The sequence below is a fragment of the Bufo gargarizans genome, chromosome 11 (genome assembly GCF_014858855.1).
Source record: "Bufo gargarizans isolate SCDJY-AF-19 chromosome 11, ASM1485885v1, whole genome shotgun sequence".
Lineage (NCBI taxonomy): Eukaryota > Metazoa > Chordata > Amphibia > Anura > Bufonidae > Bufo > Bufo gargarizans.
Window position 1 is genome coordinate 91805170 of NC_058090.1, and position 23987 is coordinate 91829156.

A 23987-nucleotide genomic window follows, 5' to 3' on the forward strand; every position below is an offset into this window, starting at 1 on the left:
TCAGTCTATATGCAGGCCCCCCCATCCTCTATCCTTCAGTCTATATGCAGGCCCCTCCATCCTCTGTCCTTCAGTCTATATGCAGGCCCCTCCATCCTCTGTCCTTCAGTCTATATGCAGGCCCCTCCATCCTCTGTCCTTCAGTCTATATGCAGGCCCCTCCCTCCTCTATCATTCAGTCTATATGCAGGCCCCTCCGTCCTCTATCCTTCAGTCTATATGCAGGCCCCTCCGTCCTCTTTCCTTCAGTCTATATGCAGGCCCCTCCGTCCTCTATCATTCAGTCTATATGCAGGCCCCTCCATCCTCTGTCCTTCAGTCTATATGCAGGCCCCTCCATCCTCTAGTCTATATGCAGGCCCCTCCATCCTCAATCCTTCAGTCTATACGCAGGCCCCTCCATCCTCTTTCCTTCAGTCTCTATGCTGGCCCCTCCATCCTCTGTCCTTCAGTCTATATGCAGGCCCCTCCATCCTCTAGTCTATATGCAGGCCCCTCCATCCTTCAGTCTATATGCAGGCCCCTCCATCCTCTATCCTTCAGTCTATATGCAGGCCCCTCCGTCCTCTGTCCTTCAGTCTATATGCAGGCCCCCCCATCCTCTGTCCTTCAGTCTATATGCAGGCCCCTCCGTCCTCTATCCTTCAGTCTATATGCAGGCCCCTCCATCCTCTGTCCTTCAGTCTATATGCAGGCCCCTCCATCCTCTGTCCTTCAGTCTATATGCAGGCCCCTCCAGCCTCTGTCCTTCAGTCTATATGCAGGCCCCTCCATCCTCTAGTCTATATGCAGGCCCCTCCATCCTCTAGTCTATATGCAGGCCCCTCCATCCTCTAGTCTATATGCAGGCCCCTCCATCCTCTTTCACGCCCCCTCACTGTGTCGTCCCCAGCGCCATGTCTTATGGCACAGCCCTGATAGAGGCTGATTTCCCCCTAGGACGGTCACCAGCTTTTACGGCATGTATCATATATTACACCATGTCATGTAGTATTAGGTCGGGGGTCCTGTTAAACAACTTCCATAGGGGTCCATGCTTAAAAAAACACCATGTTCTCATCCAGAGGATGAAAACCTGTCCTGATCCTGGGATATATTCACAACTAGAACAAAAAGTGCCTCAAGATGCACCTACGTCACGAGAACAAGAAGGTTCACACTGGCTGACAGTAAGCAGAGATAGTGAAAAGGTATCAATTCCAAATAGGGACAACGGTGAAGCAACGATGGATGTGCTATAAAAGCAGTTGCACCAGCCCTGATACACGACCTAAACCTCCTGCCGCCCCACCAATAAACAGAACGAGCAGGCCCTTAAAAGTACGCCTACTGATGACGTCATTGAGCTACTACCCGGAAGTGGTTCTCTACTGCAATGCGAAAGACTATCTCCTCTGTGGAGCACGGAAGTCTCTGTCGTCCGCCATTTTGTCGGAGTCCTGCCGCCGTAAGCCCTAACGGGTTATCGCTGATAAAATGGCGCCTGCACGGGAGACACTGAGGCGGCTCTGATTAGCCGGAGTTGCTGGGCGCTCAGCGGAGGTTGGAGGCTGGGCATTGAGGGACGGGTGAAGATCCACTTTTGTGTCTGGGGGTTGTAAAGGTGAGTTACCGAGGTGTTTGGGCCCCTGGGGTTGTGTAGGGTCTGTCATTGTCCCTGTGGTATAACTGATACAAATGATGCAGACAGGGAATGTATATAAACGTATATGAGGTGATGAGACGTGCCATACATGATGTTTCTCCTATATGGTATTATTTACACCGTAAGAAATCCTGCCGCAGTCTTCGTGATGATGTCACCGCCGCCCCTGGTCACATCATCCAGTACTGTATGTATTGTGTGCAGCCATTGGAGGATGTGGACATGTGACAGTGTCACATGACCGCTGGACCTGTAGTCACCCCGGCCGTATAGATTGGGTAAGACCCCGGTTTCAGGAGGACCGGGACGGAATTTCTAATGACAACCTATGGGGAAGTTGATTGGTTTTCTATAGGGAGCAGGTTTCTGGCCGTACATAAGTATGTCCAGGGGCCCCTTTAATAGGACTGGTGTGACGCGGTGCCGCTTTCATGTTATTCAGATCACATAATGAGGCGACCCGATGACTGGCATTGACTCTAGAAATATTTCACGAGGGGCACTCTATAGACGGCATATGAGTTGCGTTTAATAGGTGGGGGGTGTAACCTCTGGGACCCCCATATCTATCATACAGCCACCGGAGGTTGAGACTGACGCGCCAGAGATTTTTTTTGTCTACACTTGTCACCTGGGATCAGTGATGATGGGCTGATGGTCATGAGAATGGGGGCCCTATGTCTCCCATTTGAATGGATGCACACTAGTGCTCCATTCATCTCCATAGGAGTACCGCGCTCCGCTATCTCAGAGTGGTAGTGACCACCACTCCCATTCTCCTAATCAGTGGGGATCACACTAGAAGTCCACTAGTAATGGCTGTACAGTATAGAGCGTTCTAACCATGCCCCTCTTCTAATCTTACAAATATATATTTTTTTTTAGGTTGGAAAAGCAACCATGAGCAGAGGACGGAGTAAAAGGAAGGTCCGGCGTACGTGCCACGTAAGTACCAGGCCTCGGCTTCCACAGCAAGTGCCGTTCTGTATATGGAAGGCCGGGTCTTGTGTTCACATCTGCTGGCGTGACACTGAACATACGATAAAGGGTCATTGCACCCACAGATATTCTCCAGTTTGTAGACCTAACCCCCCCCAGGACTCGGGGCCTCGTACTTGCTTGCAGTGTGTGGTTTACACAGGTGCCAGCCTGAACATGGGTGTTCCTCTCCCTGGTAGGTGGTGGTCCACGTGCCCAGTCCGGTCTCTGCATCTTACTAATTGGCGTTTTCTCCGATTTTTGCAGCTCTGCGATACCAAGTTCGACAGTCAAAGGGAACAAGCCGAACACTTCAACGGGGCTTTCCACAAATTTATGATGGTGAGGTTTTTAAAAGGACGTTTTTTTTCCAGATTGTATAATGTTTATTTATCACGTGGCCCAAAGTAAAGGCTTCTATTGACAGTAAATAGCATTAAAATGGGGTGTCCACCCCCTCTCTCCTGTCCGATCTGACCTCGCTTGAGGAGAACTGCCTCGTGCCAGGCGGCACAAATGTCCGATACCAAGCAAATTTTGTGCACGTCCTAATAATCTGGACACGTGCATAATACTTGCTGGACTTTGGACTGTTGTTTTGGCAGTTGTCCCACTTGATGTGCAGTCAGATCGGACAGGAGAGAGGGGCTGGACAGCATCTTTAAAGGGAGTCAGCAGTTTAGAGCTGCTGACGGCACCGTATAGATGACGGGGGAGCAGTGTAAGCATACCTGGGGTGATGACCAGGCCGTCTGCAGGACTAAGAAATTTAACTTGCATATGCTATAGAGCAGAGCTCGACAAATCCTAATGGCGCTTGGGTATTTTCAAAGGTGCACGGGCGACGGGTGCGGAGCGCCGGAGAGGGGCCCGTTCTGTCCGGAGGCAGCAGTAGTGGTGATGAGCGCCTCCATTGTGGAAGCACTCATCTCCATATTCATCTGTATCGCTGTCATCAGGACAGTGATACAAATGAATGGTGCGGAGGAGCAGGGGAGAGGAGTCTCCCTTGTCCGTTCCTCTGATGGGCTACAGGCACTAGGCCTGTAGCCTATCAGATGCTGGTGCAGGCGGCGCGATGACATCATCGCGCCGCCTGAGCCATACAGTGCAGGACACAGGTCGGAAGAGGCCTGCATCGCATCACTGACAGCAGCTTAATGTAAGTATATGAGTTTATTGTTTTTATTATTTACAGTATACTGTGGCAAAAAGGGGGGTGGGGGCCCTATATACTGGCATAATATGGGGGGGCGCACTATGGAGAAGAGGGGAAGCACTATGGGGCCCTATATACTGGCACAATATGGGGGGGGCACTATGGAGAAGAGAGGAAGCATTATGGGGGGGCACTATGGGGGCCCTATATACTGGCACATTATGGGGGCACTATGGAGAAGAGAGGAAGCATTATGGGGGCCCTATATACTGGCACATTATGGGGGGCACTATGGAGAAGAGGGGAAGGAGCACTATGGGGGCATCTACTGGGGGCCCTATGTACTGGCATGCATTATTGAGGGGCTCTATGGAGAAGGGGGGAGCACTATGGGGGCATCTACTGGGGGCTTTATAACGCGGCTCCGCCCTGGCTCCTAACTTTTTTAGCTAGCTCCTAGATTCCAAGGAAATTAGTCCAGCCGTGCTATAGAGGGTGGTCCCTTTGTATTCAGTGTCCTGGGCTGTCTGCAGTGACAGCACTAGCGTCCAGTCAGGAGACTGCTAGAGCAGAGGGACCGTGGAAGTGTCCAGGACACTGAATGCAAGGGTACCACCTCCGTGGCATGTCTGATCCTCCTGTGCACTTTCTGATCTCTGAGCGTGTCCTCACATATACCCATTGGAGTCTATAGAACTGCCTGAATCCTAATCCAGTAATCCAGAAGCTTTGGTGTTCTAAATCTCACTCTGACTTTTGTTTCTATAGTCGATAAAGCGAACGCAGATGTCTTATCTGGAAAACACCAAGACGCTGAACGAGCAGATCACAGAGACGGGCAAAAAGGAATCCCTGATCGGTGAGTAAGCCCTAAGTATGGGGAGTGTATAAGAGGGGGATCAATGGGGTGGAACGTGACCTATCGCTAAAAAGAAGGGATTACAGCACTATATATATCTATATATTAGATAGGAAACCGGGCAGCACTCCAGGTAAAAAACGGGTGGTTTTATTCACCCATGTGGTATAGGCAACGTTTCAGCTCATACAAAGAGCCTTTTTCAAGCAGTGAACACAAGTGCATCATGGGGTATGTATACTCCAACCCCTCCATACAATAATCAACTAAGCAATAAACAATTTAAGCATAAAATAGAATGTTGCAAATACATAAAAAATTCATTATTCATATAAAGTGCATATGGTCCATGTGAGGACATAACCATATAAAGGTGAAGTGCATACATGTTGGCGATCATAATAAATAACAGAAAAAAGTGCCATCACTGGAGTACGTGTGTGCGTCAACAACTAATATATAAGTGGGCGGAGTGATGCGATGCATGGAAATCTGCCAAACAGAGAGAAGGGACAATGACATAGTCCGCGTGTTCCTGCAGGGTATATCGCCAAACCCGGCGTTCGGAAGTTGCTGCTGCGCAACCGGGCGGCCATTTTACAATTGGTAGAAACATCTTCTGCCGTGCGCGCATGCCCATTAGTGCTGAGATGAGGCCATAACGGAGTATGGCAGTTAACACAAGGTCATGTGTGCAGGATTTTTGGGGAGGCTGTACCTCGTCAGAGGTATAGACCCTCTACCCAGGTGGGCATAATGTGTCGGCAAGCATGACGGGACTCGCCACGCTCATCTCCACAACGCCCACAGTTCACCTCTAATTTATACCTCTGTCAGGAATCTCCTGATAACCAAAGGCTAATATTCAGAAAAAGATATGCATGTTTGACACAACCTGGACTACAACCTAAATGCTGTTGATAATATAAAATAACATAAGCATGTGGACACGGTGTTCCTGTGCAGGGCACGTCCGCTCCTCATTCTCCAGCATCCAACCCGTCTGTGGAAATATATGGGAAGGTCTCCTGAGAAGTGCTAAGGTTGGTTGAGGGACTTGTTGTGGTGATCAGTGACGTTCTCTGCCAATCATGATGCCATAAAGGGGGATTCCAACCTTATAAAGTGATGGTATGTTGCCAGGGTGTGATATCTGGCCGCTGGGACCTAAGAAGAGTAAGGGGGCAGCACCCGGGAGCAACACAGCTTGATTGACGTGAATGAGGCCAGCTGCAGTTCTGAGCTTCCGGGTGGCCAGCAGCAGCACCGTGCTGGAAAAAACGGGGATGCACTGCTACACCAACAGGATCAGCGGTGGTCCTACTGGTCATACCCCAGACTGTCCTAGTGATGTAGCATTACTCAATGTGAGAATAGGTCACATCACTGCTAGGACCAAATTGAACTCAGAACTCTAAATGATTTTGCGCTTCCCAGATTTGTGGAGGAGGGGGCATGCCCTGTACCCATCTAATACTCCCTGATGTCTTTGCCAGGTCTTGAGTACATCTATGAATACGCAGAAGATAGCAATGGCGTCCGCATGTATGAGTGCCAGCTGTGTGACACTGCCTGCCAGTCGGATGAAATCTTCTTTCACATTGTGGGAATTCGGCACAGAGTCTTGTACCTGGTAAGGACTAGTCATTTACCCTCTTGTGTTACTCATTGAGAGATGTGATCATATGACCCCCCCCCGGGGGGGCAAGACGCCACTTCGGACAGCCTGTTGCTCCATTAACATTAATGGGACTGACCTGCAGCTCTTCACACGACCTGTGTGGCGCAGTTTTAGGAAGAACATGTCGAATGTTGTCTTGCAGGTGAAGCATCACCCTATTATGGGGATCGAGGCCGACTTTGACGTGCAAAATCAAGCTAGTTACCGAAAATTAGCTAATAATGCCCTGGCCATTGAGCAGACGCACGGAAGGAAGAAGATAAATGTAAGTTTTCCTCCTGCTGCAGTGAATGTGGAGAGGATGGGGGTGATAATACAGGCGCGGCTCTCTTATATATCTGTGTTTTATCCCGTAGGTTGTGGATCAAGTTTATGTGGAGAAACATAAACCCTATGAGGACAGTGATTCAGAGAGCAGTTCTGAGGGTGCGTTCAGAGCAGGGGGTGCGCCCCCTCCTGGTGATTCCCTGTACATGCTCTTCCCCATAGTGACTATCACTGATCTGTTATCTCCACAGGCTCCAAATCAAGTTCCTCAGACTCCAGGAGCGTGGATTCCAGAAGAAGTATGTCCCCCGTCCGGAGAGGTGAGTGAGGTCACAGCACTATCAGACTGCTGTATGTGACATGTACACGGCATACACTCTACATGCATATCTGTGCACGCTCCACACACATTTCTCGCCCATATTTATTGGGGGACACAGAGACTGTGGGTATAGCTATGTCCTCTAGGAGGCGTTGACACTAGATAAAGCTGTTAGCTCCTCCTCTGGCAGCTCTACCCTCTCCAGCCTGGAGAGAGACCTTCAGTTTTTTCTAGTGTCAATAGGAGGCAAGACCAGGGATCTCCCTGAAGATTTTTTTTATTTTATTATTTTTCAGATGGGAAACAGTGGTCGCATCGCCTCCCTGTTCTCCCGGGGAGCACGCCAGCGTTTGTCCGCCACACTGCCTCCTTCCCCACAAGAATACAAGGTGAACCAGGGCAGCCTCGCTCCCCTGCATCCCGCCAGCGGAAGGGTCACCCATCCAAGTCAAGCTTCCTGCCACTACGGTGCCAGTAGCTGAAGGGGTGACCCTGCTGGAGAAGAGGAAGGGTGAAGATGGCGGCAGGACAGAAGATGAGGTGAGTGCACGGGACTAGGTAAGTATGTTTAACCCTCCCCTCCCTCGTCATTATCAAGCAGGGCCAGCCTATACTCGGGGGTTCAAGACTCCATGATGGCCAATAGTTACATCATTTCCTTTGGTGGGACCACCCTGTCTGTGTAAATCAATAGGTCTTAGGACTCGCCATCAGGTTGCACATTCCCCCTTACAAAGCACACAGGGGGTTAATACCACTGTTCTACAGCGGGAGGCTGGCCGCTCGGTCAGGCATGCAGAGGGGGAGCGGAGGAGGCTTCCGCTCCCCACACCTACCGGCATGATCCACCCCTTTCGGGAGCAGACGCGCTGCAGTGCGAGCGCGCCGCTTCGAAGGGGGATAACTGCAACGCGATCGGCCGTGCACCGCACAGTGTTCCGGCCTGCGCTTTTGTCTGCCCGGCCCACGTTGATATTTGCCTGGGCCACGAGGTGGCCCCTATGTGACCCGTCCGGCACATAATTCGATGGCTCTCCACCTGCGGGGGGGGTGGGGGGGGCAACTCTGGCGCAAATTCTTCCCGTCCTACTTCCCCCCCCCCCCCCCTCCCCTAGACACCTGCTGAGCTCCGCCCACCGGTCCTCAAGACAGCCTTAACCTTTCCTGGCCAGCCACTTCTTTAGGCCGGCATCTGATTACTGGGGTTCTACCTCTAGTACAGTGTGCCATAATGTTGAGGAATTTAACCCCTTCCTGCCTCTTGTGATTGAGGCCGGCTTCCTAGTTAAAAAAAAATAATAATTAAATGTGTGTTCATACTGGTCCCCCTCCTCATCACAGCAGGACCACCCTGTCTGTGTGGTCCCAGCCTGGGCCCGTGTCCTTTTTCGGATAAGGAGGATCTCGCATAGTTCCCAATTCGCCCTTCGGGGCCGTTTGGTTGATAATTCTCCACCTTCGCCAGTCCCGTGGATGTCAGCTGAATTATTCCCAATCCACCCTCCGGGTCGTTTGGTTGATAACTCTCCACCTGCGCAATCCAGTGAAGGACCTCTGCAGGATTTCCAATCCGTCCTCCGAGGCTGTTTGGTTGATAATACAGTCAACCATACAGTAAAGCACCTCTGAAATTCCGAATCCACCCTCCTGGATCGTTGGTTGATAATTCTCCACCTGCGCAATTCCATAAAGGACTTCTAAAAAAGACATTCCCAATCCACCCTCCTGGGTCGTTGGTTGATAATCCTGCACCTGCGCAATCCAGTGGGGGTCCGCTGGAACCTCCCATCCACCCTCCGGGGGTTGTTTGGTTGATAATGCACCGCCTTTGCGATCCGGTGGAGAGACCTCTAGAAGTTCCCATTCCACCCCCTAGGTAGTTTGGTTGATAAGTCCCCACCTGTGCAGTCCACAACTGCCAGGGACGAGATTCTGAGGGGTAGCCCTACGCGCAAGCGTGCCACAGCAGGACATCTTTCTCCTCGAATATCTCCGCACCCCCACCCTTCCTCCCTGGGTCACGCTCAGCCTTCCATAGGCGGAGTGTTGCACGTCACCGGGCTTTTCTGTTGCATTAACCCCTTCCACAAGTGATCCACTAGTGGGGAATAACTAAACATCTTAAGATGCTGCAATTCTGTGGCGCCACAGCTCTAGGTGCCTTTGCTTATTTCACAAGGGGGTGTGGCAACAGTTGGTACTCGCAGGTGCCAGTACTCTTACTCTAGTGTTATATGGGTGCCATCAGTGGCTTTTCCTCTTTGTATCCTTCCTTTCCTTTGGTGCTGGTTTTGCGCATGATTAGAACATCCTCTGTCTTCTCAGGGGGTTTCCTAGCATCACTTATGTGTCCTATAGACCCCCTTCTCCACGGGCCCCCGTTGTTCCAGTCGGTCATGATATTGTCCGCATCAATACGTAGTGCGTACTCCATTGCACATATATGGTGAGTACGTTCCAGCGAGTTGAGTGCTTCACTGACTCCGTATTCTCTATCCACCACTCCCCCTTCTCTTGGACAGTGGTTATGCTGGCACTCAGGTTTAGCTGCTACAGTTTGTTCTCCTCCTCAGGTGCAGCTTTTCGCTAATGCTCGAGTTCGTGGTTGCTGCAGTGGGACATCCCCCTCAGGTAGGGGCACTACCCTGGCGCTACCTTGGCAGTTGCGCCTATTCAGCGCCCTTCCAGATAGAGTTTTTAAGGTTAGCTCTACTTACCTGGGGCAGTATGGTACATGGCTTCTGCGGCTAGCTTCAGGCCTCCCCCTCAGTTTTGTGCGGACTGGGTAAGCGCTGGCTACTACTGTGGGAGCGGTAATGCGTTACCACTACATGCTTGTGTTCTTACTGCACAGCTCTTTGTCAGGCAGTTGACTCTTTTAGCACTGAATTCGGTGGCCTCTGCGGGTGGTCCCCTCTGCTGGGGTATAGGGCTAGCAATACAGTGTGAGTCCCCTTGCCTGGCTTCCCTCAGGTGGATTTTTTTTATTTTTTTTTGCACTGCAACTTAATCCTGGCTACTTTTGTATAGCGCCGGTCTCAGACGGGGAATGCGCTTAGACCTAGACTATTCTTCTACTGTCTTTTTCCTCCTCTGGATCATGGTTCATAGACACCCCGCATGCCTTGGTAGTTCCTATGTTACTACCTTCCCTCATCTGCATTGCACGGGGTATTCGCTTGGTGGCCTTCCATTCCAGACACGCTCCGGTCCCGACTGGTGGGCTGTGGCGGCCCCCACATCCCCTTCTACAGGGACTCTTCCATTGGTCTGGGTGTGCTACGGTATCTACACGAAAGCTTCCCACCTTTCTCTCCAGAGCCAATGTTCCGGAAGCATGCGGCGTGGACTCCCTGATATTTCCTTTGCAGGAGTCCTCCCTCCCTTAGGTGTCCCCCTTCCCCCTCCTACCCAGGGTTCCACGGAAGATCAAGATGGAGGGCATTCCGACAACTCCTAGTCGCTCCGGATTGGCCGTCATGCGTGGTACGCAGACCTCGTTCTCCTTCTAGGAGACGTCCCTTAGTCACTGCCACTCAGAGACGACCTTCCTTCACAGGGTCCGGTCTTACATCAGCTTTAGGGTTTTTTGGTTTGTCGGCCTGGCTATTGAAACTGCCATTCTGACGTGGAGAGGGTTTTCGGCAGACGTCAACGCACTATGATTCAGGCCAGCAAGCCTGCGTCTCCCAGGATCTATTGTAGGACCTGGAGGTCCTTCCTGGGCTTCTGTAAGGCCTGGGACTTCCCCTCTCTCTGTTTTTTTCTCTCCCCACGGTCCTCTGCTTGGACCTTGGTTTAGGCCCTTAGTTCCTTGATGGGTCAGGTGTTGGCGCTTCTATCCTGGGGCAGCTTTCCAGCGTCCTCTGGTTCCCCTGGTGCCCATGGAAACCTTCCTTCAGTGAGTGGCACATACGGTTCCTCCGTACCATCCTCCTCTACTGCCTTGGGATCTGAATATAGTTCTCTCAGCGTTCCAGTCTTCTCCCTTTGAGCCCTTGCGGGAGATCTCACTCCGGCTCCTGTCCTAGAAGGTAGTTTTTTCTTGTGGCTATCACATCCATCAGACGGGTGTCCGAGTTGGGGGTGCTCTCTTGCAGAAAACACTTCCTGGTTCTTCACAAGGTTAAGGCGATTCTCCGGCCCATTCCTTCTTCTCCCGAAGGTCTGACTTCCATATCAATGAAGAAATGGTCCTTCCTTCACTGTCCTTCTCCTTCACACCCTACGGAAGGGAGTTACATTATTGGACGCTGTCAGAGCTCTGATCATTATTTGACAGCCTCTAGTCCCTTTCGGCGTACGGAACCCCTTTTTGTCTTCCGGAGGGTCCTCGCTAGGGATTGGCGGCCTCCAAGGTGGCGATTGCTCGTTGGATTCGGTCTGCAACTGCTGAAGCATACCGCGCCCGGAGCAGGGTTCCGCCCTTAGGTGTCACGGCTCACTCCACAGATCGGTGCGCGCTTCTTGGGCTCGGAGGAATCGCGCTTTGGCTGCTCAGTTGTGTAAGGTGGCTACTGGTTCTCCTTACACACATTCACAAACATTTACCAGGTGCATACTTATGCATCGGCGGTCCCTGCCTTGGGCCGCGTGGTCTTGCAGGCGACAGTTCTTAGATGCCTGCAGGGATGCTTGCTTCCATGGGTCTGTGGTTTTTCGCTCCCCGTGGGCTGCTTTTGGACGTCCCACGGTTCCTGTGTTCCCCAATGAATATTGGCGAGAAAAGGAGATTTTTGTATAACTTACCAGTAAATCTCTTTCTCACTCTTCATTGGGGGGACACAGCACCCACCCAGTATTGTTGTTCGGCCACAGTTGTGGCTGTTCTGGTTAGAACCCCGTTGGGTCTTGGTTGGTGTTCCATGTTTTTTTTTTTGGTTGGCTTGCTTCTCCTACTGCTTGTGCACACAGTGAAGCTCTCTCTCCAGGCTGGAGGGGGTAGAGCTGCCAGGGGAGGAGCGAACAGCTTTTACTAGTGTCAACGCCTCCTAGAGGACATAGCTATACCCACGGTTCCTGTGTCCCCCAATGAAGAGCGAGAGAGATTTTACTGGTAAGTTATACAAAAATCTCCTTTTCATACTCCTGCACACGCATTTCATACTCCTGCGCACACTTTGCACACGCATTTCATACTCCTGCGCACACTCCACACATATGTTCCACACTCCTGTATTTATTCCACACACACTTCATTTTTCCTGCATGCATATCACACACGCTCTTACATACGATCCACATATGGTTTGTACACCTGCATATGTGCCCCACATTCCTGCATGAAGTCCTGATACATCCACATACTCTCCACACACCAGCATAAGTTTTCATCACGCCTACATACTCTCGCACTCCACTGTTCTGCATCTAGATACACGGTGTGCCCACGTGCATACCCTTTACACACATGGACATAGACATTTGCTTACACTCAGTACACATTCTGCACACCTACATCTACAATCCATACAGAAGTTCCATACACATTTATGCCCCACCAAATGTTCACAAGAACAGCCCGGTATATACTGACGTTCATAAGCCTGCACATTTTCAATTCTGGTTAATTATTATAATATTATTTTTTTTTGCTTTTTGCAAGAAACAGCTCCACCCCTGTTCATAGGTCATGTCTGGTACTGCAGCTCAACTCCATTGAGGTGAATAGATCTGAGCTGCAATGCCACATCCCGACTGTAGGAAGGTGCTTTTGTTTTTAGAAGGGAGCTTGTCACCTCAAAAACACATATAAAACTGCCAGCATTACCTTATAGTAGCCCCCAGTCTGTTCATAATCGTATGTTTTGATCCGGTAGTCAGATGCTCAATAGCTTAAAAAAAACTATATTTTAAGCGCCATCAGCGCTATCTTGCCGGTCATCTTCACGTCAAGGGGGCAGCGGCGGCTTCCTTGCTTTAAGTCAATGTAAGCATGCCCCTAACCGTCCCCTCTCTTGTTTGATTTACTGCCTGAAGTGCGGCCGGGATCGTAGAAGTCTCACGCATGCGCCTTACGCCGCTGAAAGCTGGCCATCAGCAGGAGACGGGATCACGCTTTACCAAGGAGCGCACCGCTCATGCGCGAGACTTCTGGCTGTCAGTCAAACAAGAGAGGGGATGGTTAGGGCGTGCTTACCTTGGCGTGAAGCTGACCGGCAAGGTGGCGCTGATGGCTGTTGAGCATCAGACTACTGGATCGAACATATGATTATGAACAGACTGAGGGCTACTATAAGGTAATGCTGGCCGTTTTATATGTGTGTTTTGAGGTGACAGGTTCCCTTTAAAGCTAGCAGCCATGTTTTTCTAACCTTGTACAACCCCCTCACATATCACACTTCCCTCTGCTCATTCTCCTCTACAGCTGCACGTAAAAGACGCAGACGAAAACACAGGGAAACTAATAAATTGAGGAGAGAGCGCAGAGCCCGGGCACGGATGCTTCAAGAAGATGATGATTATCGACGACGAGATGATTCTCTATCCAGGGAACGGGACCGTTACCTGGAATCTCGCCGTGACAGTCTAGACAGGCAGAGAACCCAGGTACTTGATTGTAGTGAAGATTTCGATGCCAGGAGCATGCACCGTGTCGGTATACCAGCGACTCTGCACGACAGAGACGATGCAAGAGTTCTAGACGGAGCCCGTGATGTCCAATCCAGGTACCGTGAACTTGGCTCAGTATATCTGTCTGACAACAGAGACATTCCAAATTTACAACAAGACACCCGAGGCGGCATGGCATGGCAATATGGCACTGGTGCAGCCATGTTGCCTGATGACAGAGTTGGTTCTTTAGCTCAGCACGGTGTTGCTAGTGTCTCTCTGTATCAACAAGAACGCCCATTTCAGACTATTGCTGGAGCTGCATCGGCGCTTGGAACTACCGTCCCTCCCTATCAACAAGAACGCCAGTTTCTGACTACTGCTGGAGCTGCACCGCCAATTGGAGCTGCTGTCTCTCCGTATCAACAAGAACGCCCATTTCAGACTATTGCTGGAGTTGCATCGGCACTTGGAACTACCGTTCCTCCGTATCAACAAGAACGCCCGTTTCCACCTACTGCTGGAGGTGCTCCACCACTTGGAAATACTGTCCCTCCGTATCAACAGATACGCCCATTACCGCCCACTGCTGGAGCTGCACCGCCACTTGGAACTTCACTTCCACTGGTTGGAAAAGGTCCAACACCTGAAGATGCAGCTGAAGACTTGGATTTGAGGCGGTGTATCGGTGTTCGTGGCGGGCCCTCGCTCTTCCATGATGGGGACTATAAAGGTTCTTCTGCTTCTGGTGACAGTAGGGACCACAGTAGGAGGCGAAACCGCTCGCCAGATCCCCGCGATAGAGCGAATAGAAACAGATCAACATATCTTGGGGACTGTGGTGACATTGATGTGCGGTTCATGTTGCCCACGGGGGGCATCTCATTTCGAGGTAAATTCATCTGAGATTCAGAAGCAGAGTGTGTCACTCCATGGTCGCACAGATTTCTGAGCTTTTGGCAAATTGGGTGACCCCCTTGTAGGCTTTTAAAGAGAGTCAGCAGGTTTGACCCCTCAAAACTGCCATCTGCACTATATACAGCAGATGACGGGCCGGGATCGTAGAAGTCTCACGCATGCGCCTTACGCCGCTGAAAGCTGGCCATCAGCAGGAGACGGGATCACGCTTTACCAAGGAGCGCACCGCTCATGCGCGAGACTCCCGTCAGGAGACTGCCGTAGCATCCCGTCAGGAGACTGCCGTAGCATCCCGTCAGGAGACTGCCGTAGCATCCCGTCAGGAGACTGCCGTAGCATCCCGTCAGGAGACTGCCGTAGCATCCCGTCAGGAGACTGCCGTAGCATCCCGTCAGGAGACTGCCGTAGCATCCCGTCAGGAGACTGCCGTAGCATCCCGTCAGGAGACTGCCGTAGCATCCCGTCAGGAGACTGCCGTAGCAGCGTTAGGAGGGGGGTGATTTCTTGGTCAGGCATCATTATCACTCATCATACGTTTAACACCGCTTTTCCTGTCACCTATAAAGTGCAGTTAGCAGCCTCAAGGAGTCAAAACTGCTGACAGACTCTCACTTTTAAAGGGGTATTCCCATCTCTTAAAATGATGGCATATATTGATAGGATATGACATAACTTGATGATTGGTAGGGGTTCCGACTTCTGGAACCCTCACTGATCCTGACAATGAAGAGGTCGCAGCCCCTTTTAGAGTAGCACTCCAGTCATCCACTGTGCGAGGGGGGAGTGCAGCACAAGAGAATGTTGCTAGGGTGCATCTGTGTAGGGGCCATAGGTATCACTGCAGTTCCTTCATTCCCAGGATCAGTGGTGGTCCCAGAGGCAGGTCCTTCACTGCTCGTAAAGTGGTGGCATATCCTAACAATATGGTAATAGCAGCCGCGCTGGTTCTCAGCTGTTGTGCATAACAATGAGAACTGGCTCAATAGATTTTTTATTTTTTTTTGTTAGTTCAATGACTTGATGATTTTTAGTTTTACGGGGAACCTGGTAATATATTCCTACTGAACATACTGTCCTTTTTTTCTATCACTACAGAACTGAAGGCAGCTCATGAAAAAACGTTATTAGGAGGGTCCAGGTAAGCGACGAGGGCATACACTTGGAGATCACTAGAGGGCGCATCGGTTACTCAGATTTGCAATCTGTTCCAAGATTTATTTATTTTCTTTACTGATGACCTATCCTCAGGATAGTTCATCAGTATCTGATTGGTCGGGGTCTGACACCAGGACCCCTGCCGATCAGCTGTTTTGAGAAGGCATCAGCACTCCTGCATTGTATAGCGGCTGTGCTTATTATTGTGCTCATCCCCATTCACTTGAATGGGACTGAGCTGCTCCTAGGCCACGTGACTGATGTGTCATCACTGGCCTAGCATATACTGAGAGAAGGCTGTGGCGTTCACAGCTGATTGGTGGGGGTCCCAGCTGTTGGACCCCCACCGATCAGATACTGATGACTTATCCAGAGGATGGGTCATCCGTAAAGAAAATCTCTGCAAACCTCTTTAAGTTTACGCAATCTAGTTATGTCCTGGCATTGATGCTATCTTGTCCAGTAGTATAGAGGGCCTAGTGGAAGTGCCATGAATTCTCACTATCATGGCTTCTGACTCTTCTTCCAGTCTTTATAGGACTTTACAATTTGTATTATGTTGACCTTTAAATCGTCTGTCCCAGAATGTCAACTTTTCACCATCTTAATAAGATCATGAGTGCCATGTCCCCCGTTTGAATAGGGCAGCAGTCGAGTATGCATGCTGCATCTCCTTATAATCTCTATGGGGCTACTAAAGTCTCCTAATCAGCGAGGGTCCCCGAGGTAGTCCCTAACGACTTGCCACAACACTTGCTAACAATTCTATTTGCTATTGAACCCCCGTGTGATTTCTGAAATCTTCATGGATTTATTTGTGTTGCAGCAGCGGAAACCTTCCCCCGTGGGAGAAGAAGAAGGTAAGCAACAGGATTCCCGACTAAACCACACGACCTGTTATATTTGGAAAGTGATGACCTGTCAATTTCATGTTTTTCAGGAAAAGGATGGTGACAGCGACACGGAAGTGTGCAGCATGGTAAGAGTTAACTGATGAGTATAGAATATCTGATCGGCCAGGGTCTGACACCGAGCAACTGGTCCCTGCCAATCGGACATTGATGGCCTATGCGGAGCATAGTAAAGGAATGGACAGACCCCTTTAAGGCTCGTTCACTTCAGTATATATAATCAGATCTATATACAGTGATGTTAAAGGGGTTGGTCCTTCTCAGGCACTGACGGCATATCGCCTGTGCTATCAGTGTCACGTAGGTATGGGTTCCACGTTTGTATAGGGGTCTGTACAGCAGAACTAACAAACATGTCTGTTCCCTCTAGGAGTTCAGTGATGGTGAACCAGAGGATTTCTGGTGCAACGAGGAGTTGTTTGATTTCTTGGTAAGGTGACCGGCCTGTCCGATAACATGAGCCGTTTCTCGTGACGTGTTCTCTGTATCAGATCCCTTTGTCTGATGCGGCCTCGTTCATTCCATCCCTCGCTCATTTCTCTTAGAAAACCTACCACATCGGCGATGAAGAAGATGTTCAGTTCATCTTGAAAGCCATAAAAGTGTTGTCTGAGTCTATGATGCGTCACAAAACGCGTAAGGAGGAATTACAGAAGTGGATTTCACAGGAGAAACAGAAGCTGGAAGAAGAAAAGAAGGTACTGTGTCATGTATGACTGCCCTGCCAGCTGTCCTCATGTCAGGGACCTTCCTGTCCCTTCTGTGACGACCTCTGGTGTAGCTAGTGCAGTTCCCCCTCCACTTCCTCCACCAACCACTTGATAGGATTTTGCAGGGCTTTCAATTGCTGAGCTGAACTTATGATAGGTGGGGGCCCAAGCACCAATACCGCTACTGATCAAACCAAATGGAGATACCCCAACGGCCATGTTAATGTACTACTGGTTTTAGATTTTTATCATGTGCGGGTGTCCCTCCCAGTAATACATGATGTGTCTGTGTGTCCAGGATGCTGCTGCCGTCACTAGCTATCATCTATCAGCACAGCTTAGTTTTTGGAATTATTCCTCACTGATACTGACCATGTGATTTCCCTCCTCGCTCCCTTGCAGAGTCTATTATGGGTGCTATGCTTTGTCTCTACATTTGTAAGCAGCATTTTGTCTGCTTTCCTTTCATTCTATGCAATCTTTCCTTAGATGCTTTCTCCCCTCTCTACACTCTGATCTGCTGTGTACAACTTCTTCCACTTTCCCTCATGTATAACCATCTATATTTTGTGTTCTAGGTATTTTTACAGCTTAAGAAACGTAAAGAGGATAACATATTTGCCACAACCATGAAAAGTACAGGTAAGGTACTAAGACCGAATGTGCATTTAAAGGAGAGCTGGGAGAGATGTACGAGAGGCCCTTCAATGCACAGTTTTTACATATATCTATTACAGGCAGAGGTCGCACTACATTTTTTTTCCGAAAGCGTAAAAATACCCTTACTGTTTTTGAGGAGTATTTTCAGCTGAAGAGGAGTACGAAAAGTTGAATTAATCAATATATATATAACACATAGGCCTAAATAACAGGGTGCTATTTATGCAGGAAACCGTTACCAGTCTGCTCTAGAATTGTCTTCTATACATAAATGGCAGATTTAGACAATTTTACATTTCTGACTCTTGTGCAATTTAAAAACTCATGTTTTCTCCATCATATTTAAAATATAATGCAGTGATCAGTTAATCCATAGGCTCTTGCTGAGCACCTAAGCTGGAGCCTGCTGGTGCAATGATGAGTGAGTCCTGACTCAGATGCTCAGCTTCTGGACTCACTGATCACTGCACCAGCAGGCTCTGGCTGAGCACCTAACACAGGGAGAACACAGGAGAGTTCAGCATCGTACTTTACATTCCGGTGTCAAGACCCCGAGAGGTATGATGACTTCTTGTCTGGCATCATGATGTCGGCATCTGGCTCAGCAGTCAGAAGAATGCTTCCACACTGCACTCTAAGTGATCCCATTACCCCGGTGCAGAGCAAAGATCAGTACTGTGCTGTCCGTCCGCGCTCCTTATCAGCTGTCCCCAGACATCAGTTGGCCTCCTCACGGGCAGCTCTCCCGTCTTCATGGATCTTTCCTCTGCCAGCCACTAGTTAGCCTACACAGTCAGGGACTCTGAAGCGGCATGGAGAAGTAGCCCGCCGAAATTAGCCTCCCTCTCTAATAACAAGCTCCTTACTTGCTGCCAACCCTACACCTGCCAGTAAGGAGCTCAGCTATTGGATGTTTTGGGTAACAGCAGTATTGCTGTACTGCCCATGAGATTCACAGCGTGCAGTGCGCTGGTTAACACCATGAAAAGCCTCAATGCGTATTCATACTCATTAGCCTTTTTTCAAAGTGTAAAATTGCATGAAAAGGCGTCTATGACGCTTGTACAGGCGTTATTGCGACCTCTGATTACAGGGTTACAATTACTTGTAGTTTCGGGTCCACAGCCTGAGGGTGCACTACTGTAGCCTTCAGGAGTCATTCAAAACTTAATGTGGATCTAATCATGTCCTCATGTAGCTGTCACTATACAGGTTGGTTAGGTAGATATTGATGGATCGGAGGCTATGGATCCAAAGTCAACACCCAGAATGTACAAGTACAGGGGTCCTACTGAAACAAACGGTCAGCCATGACATTTTTAGGTATGCCAGGGTAGAAGCAGATATTTCTGATTGTAATGGGGGGAATTACAAGCAGGACAAAGCCATATGTCCTAGTAGAGTGTATAGGCAGGGGTTATCCACTGATGGGGCCATTTGCTCCCCCCCAGTGGTTATACACTGAAAATAAATCGAATCACTTGATTTCAGTACTACGAGTATTTTGTAGTCTGATTCTGTTCCTCACTTCCCTTTCACTAACATCAATTTCCAGAACTGGAGAATATTAAACTGTTTAAGAAAGTGACCGGCGAGAAGAACGTCACCGCACCTAAACCGACTGCTGAGAAACCTCAAGGTAATGCTATAGTAATAAAGCGGTTTTCTGGGTTGCATGCATAATGGGCTTCAATCCTGTTTTAACCCCTTAAGAATCCCTTTTTTTTTTTTTTTGCTTTGTCCCAATCTAAGAGTCATAACTTGTATTTTTGACAGCGTATAGCTTTTTGAGGTAGGACGGGTTGTATTTTTCAGCGGAACGTTTCTGACAGTATCAGATATGTGTAGGTTTGTTACGTGTTACGGCTTCTGTACACTCTCCATATTCTGAGATCCATAACTTTTAATGGGATTCATTTTTTATGGTGGTCACCATGCTGGTTAAATAATATAATTTGATAGTTTGTTACATATATGGCATTATCGTATATGTGTACTTTTTTGTTACATACATTTTTAAACAATGTTTTTTTTAAATCTGATATAATACACTGCCTAGTATATGTATTGCAGTGTATTATGCCTACCAGCAAAAGACTGACGGACAATATTCTTAGGTAATGTCTCTGACAGGGGGTAATAATTAGTCCCCCACCTGCCATAGCAATTCATCAGCACGCTGTGATTGCTGGGAGGTTAAGAGAGCCCCCTCCCTATTTACCACAGCATCTAAGTGGTTAAAATTACGCCGTATGACTTATCTCCATTCGTGGCAGTTGCAGCCGGGCTTCCATGGTGATTGGCCATGGCGCAGGACAACAGTGACATCCAGTTGCAGGATTTTGCAGGAACTATACCCTGCAGACGACGTCCATGTAGGTCAGTTTTGTGTTAACCACTTCCTGACCACCCATAGACTATAAACGTCTGAGCATTCGGGATTAATCTTACTGAATGGACGTTTTAGAACGCCCATTTAGAGATCGCAGCTGCACGTGAGTAGTGCAACTGCTGAGCAGGGGGCCCGCTGTCGGTGACAGCAGGGCACCCCATGGAGAAAACAGGGACTGTTCCTCCGTGTCACTGCCTTCTAGATCGCTGTATACACCGCGCTGGACGACTTCTGTGTATTTAGCTAAGGAAGTAATGTGCTGCTCCGGCCCGGCGGTCACAGTGCAGGAGCTGAGTATATTCCCCCCCATGACCGGAGTCGGGCCCCAGTTGCTGGAAAAATCAATAGTGTAAAAAAAAAGTTAAATGTCCCCTAGATCTTATGGTGGACACAAAGTATAAAAAAAATAATACAAGATATAACAAGAAAAAAGTTTTACATGGTAAAAAAGCGCCCTTTTCCTCAATTAAGTCATTTAAAAATAGAGAAAAAGACATATTTGGTATCGCCACATCCGGCTCTATAAAAATATCACATGATCTATCCCATCATGCCACAACAGCTATTTTTTTTTGTCACCTCTTTTCCTAAAATACATAATATCAAGTGATCAAAAAGTCTTATGTACCCCAAAATGATAATAAGAACATCACCTTATCCCACAAAAAATAAGCCCTCACTTAAGGCCATAGCCAGGAAAAATAAAAATAATATATATATAAAACACAAAATCATGATCCACCCCCCCAAAAAAACATGCTCTTATTGTGTAAAATATGAAAATAGACATATTTGATATTGTTGAGTCTGTAACGACCGGCTCTATAAAAATCACATAATCTACCGCATCAAGTGAATGCCGTAAAAAGAATAAAAAAATTACACCAAAAATCTTTCTTTTTATTTTTTTGGCCATCTCACCTCCCAAAAAAACACTATCAAATTATCAAAAAATGTATGTACCTGAAAATGGTACCAATAAAAAGTACAGTCCTGCAAAAAGCAAGCCCTTAAAAATCTACATTGGCAGTAAAATAATAATGTTATGGATGTTAGTATGTGGTGATGAAAAATATAATGGATGTTTATTAAATGGGATTTTATTATGCAAAAGTAATAAAACATGAAAAAATAATATATAAATTTGGTATTGCCATAATCTTATCAATGTTAACAATAAAGTTATCTTATCATAAATACCACACAGTAAGCCTCATAAAAAGTAAAAAATAGGGGGCAAAATTAAACTTTTTGCCCACCTCACCTCCCAAACATGAAAATAAAAGCAACCAAAAAGCTAAATATACCCTAAAATGGTGCCAATAAAAACTACAGCTTGTCCTGCAAAAAATAAGCCCTCACACAGCAAGGTCAACAAAAAAATGAAAAAGTTAGGGCTCTTAAAAACCATTTCAGCAAATCCCATATTAGAAAATACAGATGCCGTTCCTTCCCTTCTGAGCCCTGGCGTATCCCCAAACAGCAGTTTACGACCACAATTGGGGTGTTACTGTATTTAGGAGAAAATGAGTAGCACATTTTGAGGTGATATTCTTCTTTTATCCTTTGTGAAAGTAATTTTTCATTTTCACAGCTAAAATTCTATGAGACGCCAGTTGGGTCAAAGTGCTCGCTACACCCATTAAAAATTCCTAGGGTGGTGTAGTTTCCAAAATGTCACTTTCTGGGGGGTTTCACTGTGGGGGTACCTCACGGTCTCTTCAAATGCAACATGGCGCCTAAAGACCATTTAGAAAATCAGTTTAGAATAGTTTGAGAGGTGTAGTTTCTAAAATGGGGTCTTTTATGGATAGTATCTGTTATGGGGGGGGGGGGGAGCAGCCAATGACAGACGAGGACAAGCCTACATGGTGTCACCCGCTATGATAGGGAGGCTGCTCACCCCCGACACCAGATGTTTTCATCCACGCACAGGAAGATGGGGTGGCGCGGGGAGCCAAGTAAGCAGATTCAGTGTGAGCGGCCCAGCATATTGAGGGTCATTTGTTAGTCTCAGATAACCCCTTTAATTTTTGAAATTTTCTTGAAAATTTCAAAAATTGCTGCTAAAATTCTAAAAAAAATAAACAAAAGGATGGTAACATAAAGTAGATGTATGCTGAATGTCAACTATTTGTTAAAAGCAGAGATATTCAAATTTAGAAAATAGTGAATTTTTTCCAAATTTTGGGTATTTTTTTTATTTTACATTTTAATAAATAAAGGTAAAACATATTGTCTCAAATTTACCATTAACATAAAGTATAATGTGGTACGAAAAAACTATCTCAGAATGTCTTGGATAAGTAAAAGCGTTCCAAAGTTATGACCAGGTCAAGTGACACATGGCAGAATTAGGCCTGGTCAGGAACCCATTGTAAGATGAGTCACCCGCTATGTCTGACGACCCACAGAAGGTTCTGTAACGTAGCTATTTTATACCTTTCAGAGACCGTCAAGCAGCCGGAGCAAGCGACCAGCTTTGAGAAGCCGCCCCTATGGAGTCCTGCGCCGGCAGCTCCAAAAGCTGTTCCAAAACCTGCAGGTAACTGCAGTAAAGAAGTGATTGTCTGGATTGTACATACACTGGGTCACAATGCAGCCCCCCCATTGTGGGCTGAAATGCTTCCAAATCCTGTAACATAGATCTCTTTATCAGTGTCATCGGCACAGAAAGTCGACCCGCCTCAGCCAAAGACCACCTCCAAGAAGGCACGGGCGTCTGGTAAAGCCCCAAAAGTTCCACAACCTCAAGGTCAGTATGTGGTGATTTAAAGGCATACACAAACTGAAGCAGTAACATCCTATTAAGGGTGCATTCACACAACCGTATGATCCGCAAATTACCGATGTGGTCTGTATGACATCCAAATTTTAGTGGACCCATTGACTTCATTGCCGCGTTTTGCATCTGTGTGCTTTCCCCACCCATACATCCGTTACGCAAAAGACAGAACATACCATGGATCAGCAGCCTCCGGCACACCAGCTATTCTGAAACTACAACTCCCAGAATCCTCCTTTCTCTTCTGTAGGAGTTACAAGAACAGCTGTTGTAGATGGGAGTTGTAGTTTCACAGCAGCTGAAGGTTGCTGATCCCTGTCCTATACTTTTCCGCAAAATGGGTCCACAACATAATGCGGGTGCCACATGGAGCGCATCCATCATTTGCAGGTTTTGTAGACTCCAAAATGTATATGGTTGTGTGAAAGCACCCCAATCTACTCAAAAGCAACTCTTATTCATCTCTTTATTCTACTTTTTCACCCCACATCATAGCTGAACTCTGTCACCCTGTCTCTGCAAGTTCTACTCAGTAAGGCTGGGTTCACATTGTGATTTAGCCAGCATTTGGCATGTATGCCAGTAAAGCTCTGGACGTACATGCAAAACCTACCCATAGGGCTCCAGTAGTCAGAAAGCGTCTTTTTGGCCTCTGTGTAGTCGCTATAAGTCAGCCATGATATAGTCCATGATTTTCTGGTGACATGTCCGTTAAATGGATGCCATTCTAGCGTATGGATGACAGGTGCATTAAGGATAGGGTTGCCACCTTTCCCAACAAAAAATACCAGCCAAGTTACCCAAAGGGGGTGTGATTGTGAGGGCGAGGCTTAACATGGGGTGTTAAGTTGCTATCTGATAATGTGGCTTCCAGTATTAATAGTGCCCCCCAGAATTAATAATGCCCCTATTAGCGGCCCCCAGAATTAATAATGCCCCCATTAGCGGCCCCCAGAATTAATAATGCCCCCATTAGCGGCCCCCAGAATTGAT

General features: G+C 48.0%; 1 protein-coding gene across 8 annotated transcripts in view; it reads left to right on the forward strand.

Annotated features, from left to right (window-relative positions):
• The first annotated feature begins 1517 nt into the window (after positions 1-1517).
• Positions 1518-23987, forward strand: part of LOC122922091 — a 35498-nt gene continuing 13028 nt past the window's right edge. For 7 of the 8 annotated variants that reach the window (XM_044272556.1, XM_044272559.1, XM_044272560.1 and 4 more), the window contains exons 1-18: positions 1518-1603; positions 2531-2590; positions 2891-2965; positions 4551-4641; positions 6138-6274; positions 6465-6587; positions 6679-6748; positions 6841-6909; positions 13279-14355; positions 15477-15519; positions 16363-16396; positions 16477-16515; positions 16818-16877; positions 16993-17145; positions 17736-17799; positions 19373-19456; positions 22659-22754; positions 22869-22964. In XM_044272556.1, the coding sequence (XP_044128491.1) occupies positions 2546-2590; positions 2891-2965; positions 4551-4641; positions 6138-6274; positions 6465-6587; positions 6679-6748; positions 6841-6909; positions 13279-14355; positions 15477-15519; positions 16363-16396; positions 16477-16515; positions 16818-16877; positions 16993-17145; positions 17736-17799; positions 19373-19456; positions 22659-22754; positions 22869-22964 (2356 nt within the window). In that variant the 5' untranslated portion in view covers positions 1518-1603; positions 2531-2545. Of the gene's footprint in view, positions 1604-2528; positions 2591-2890; positions 2966-4550; positions 4642-6137; positions 6275-6464; positions 6588-6678; positions 6749-6840; positions 6910-13278; positions 14356-15476; positions 15520-16362; positions 16397-16476; positions 16516-16817; positions 16878-16992; positions 17146-17735; positions 17800-19372; positions 19457-22658; positions 22755-22868; positions 22965-23987 lie in introns of those variants that run through there. The other variant, XM_044272561.1, reaches the window with a different exon arrangement.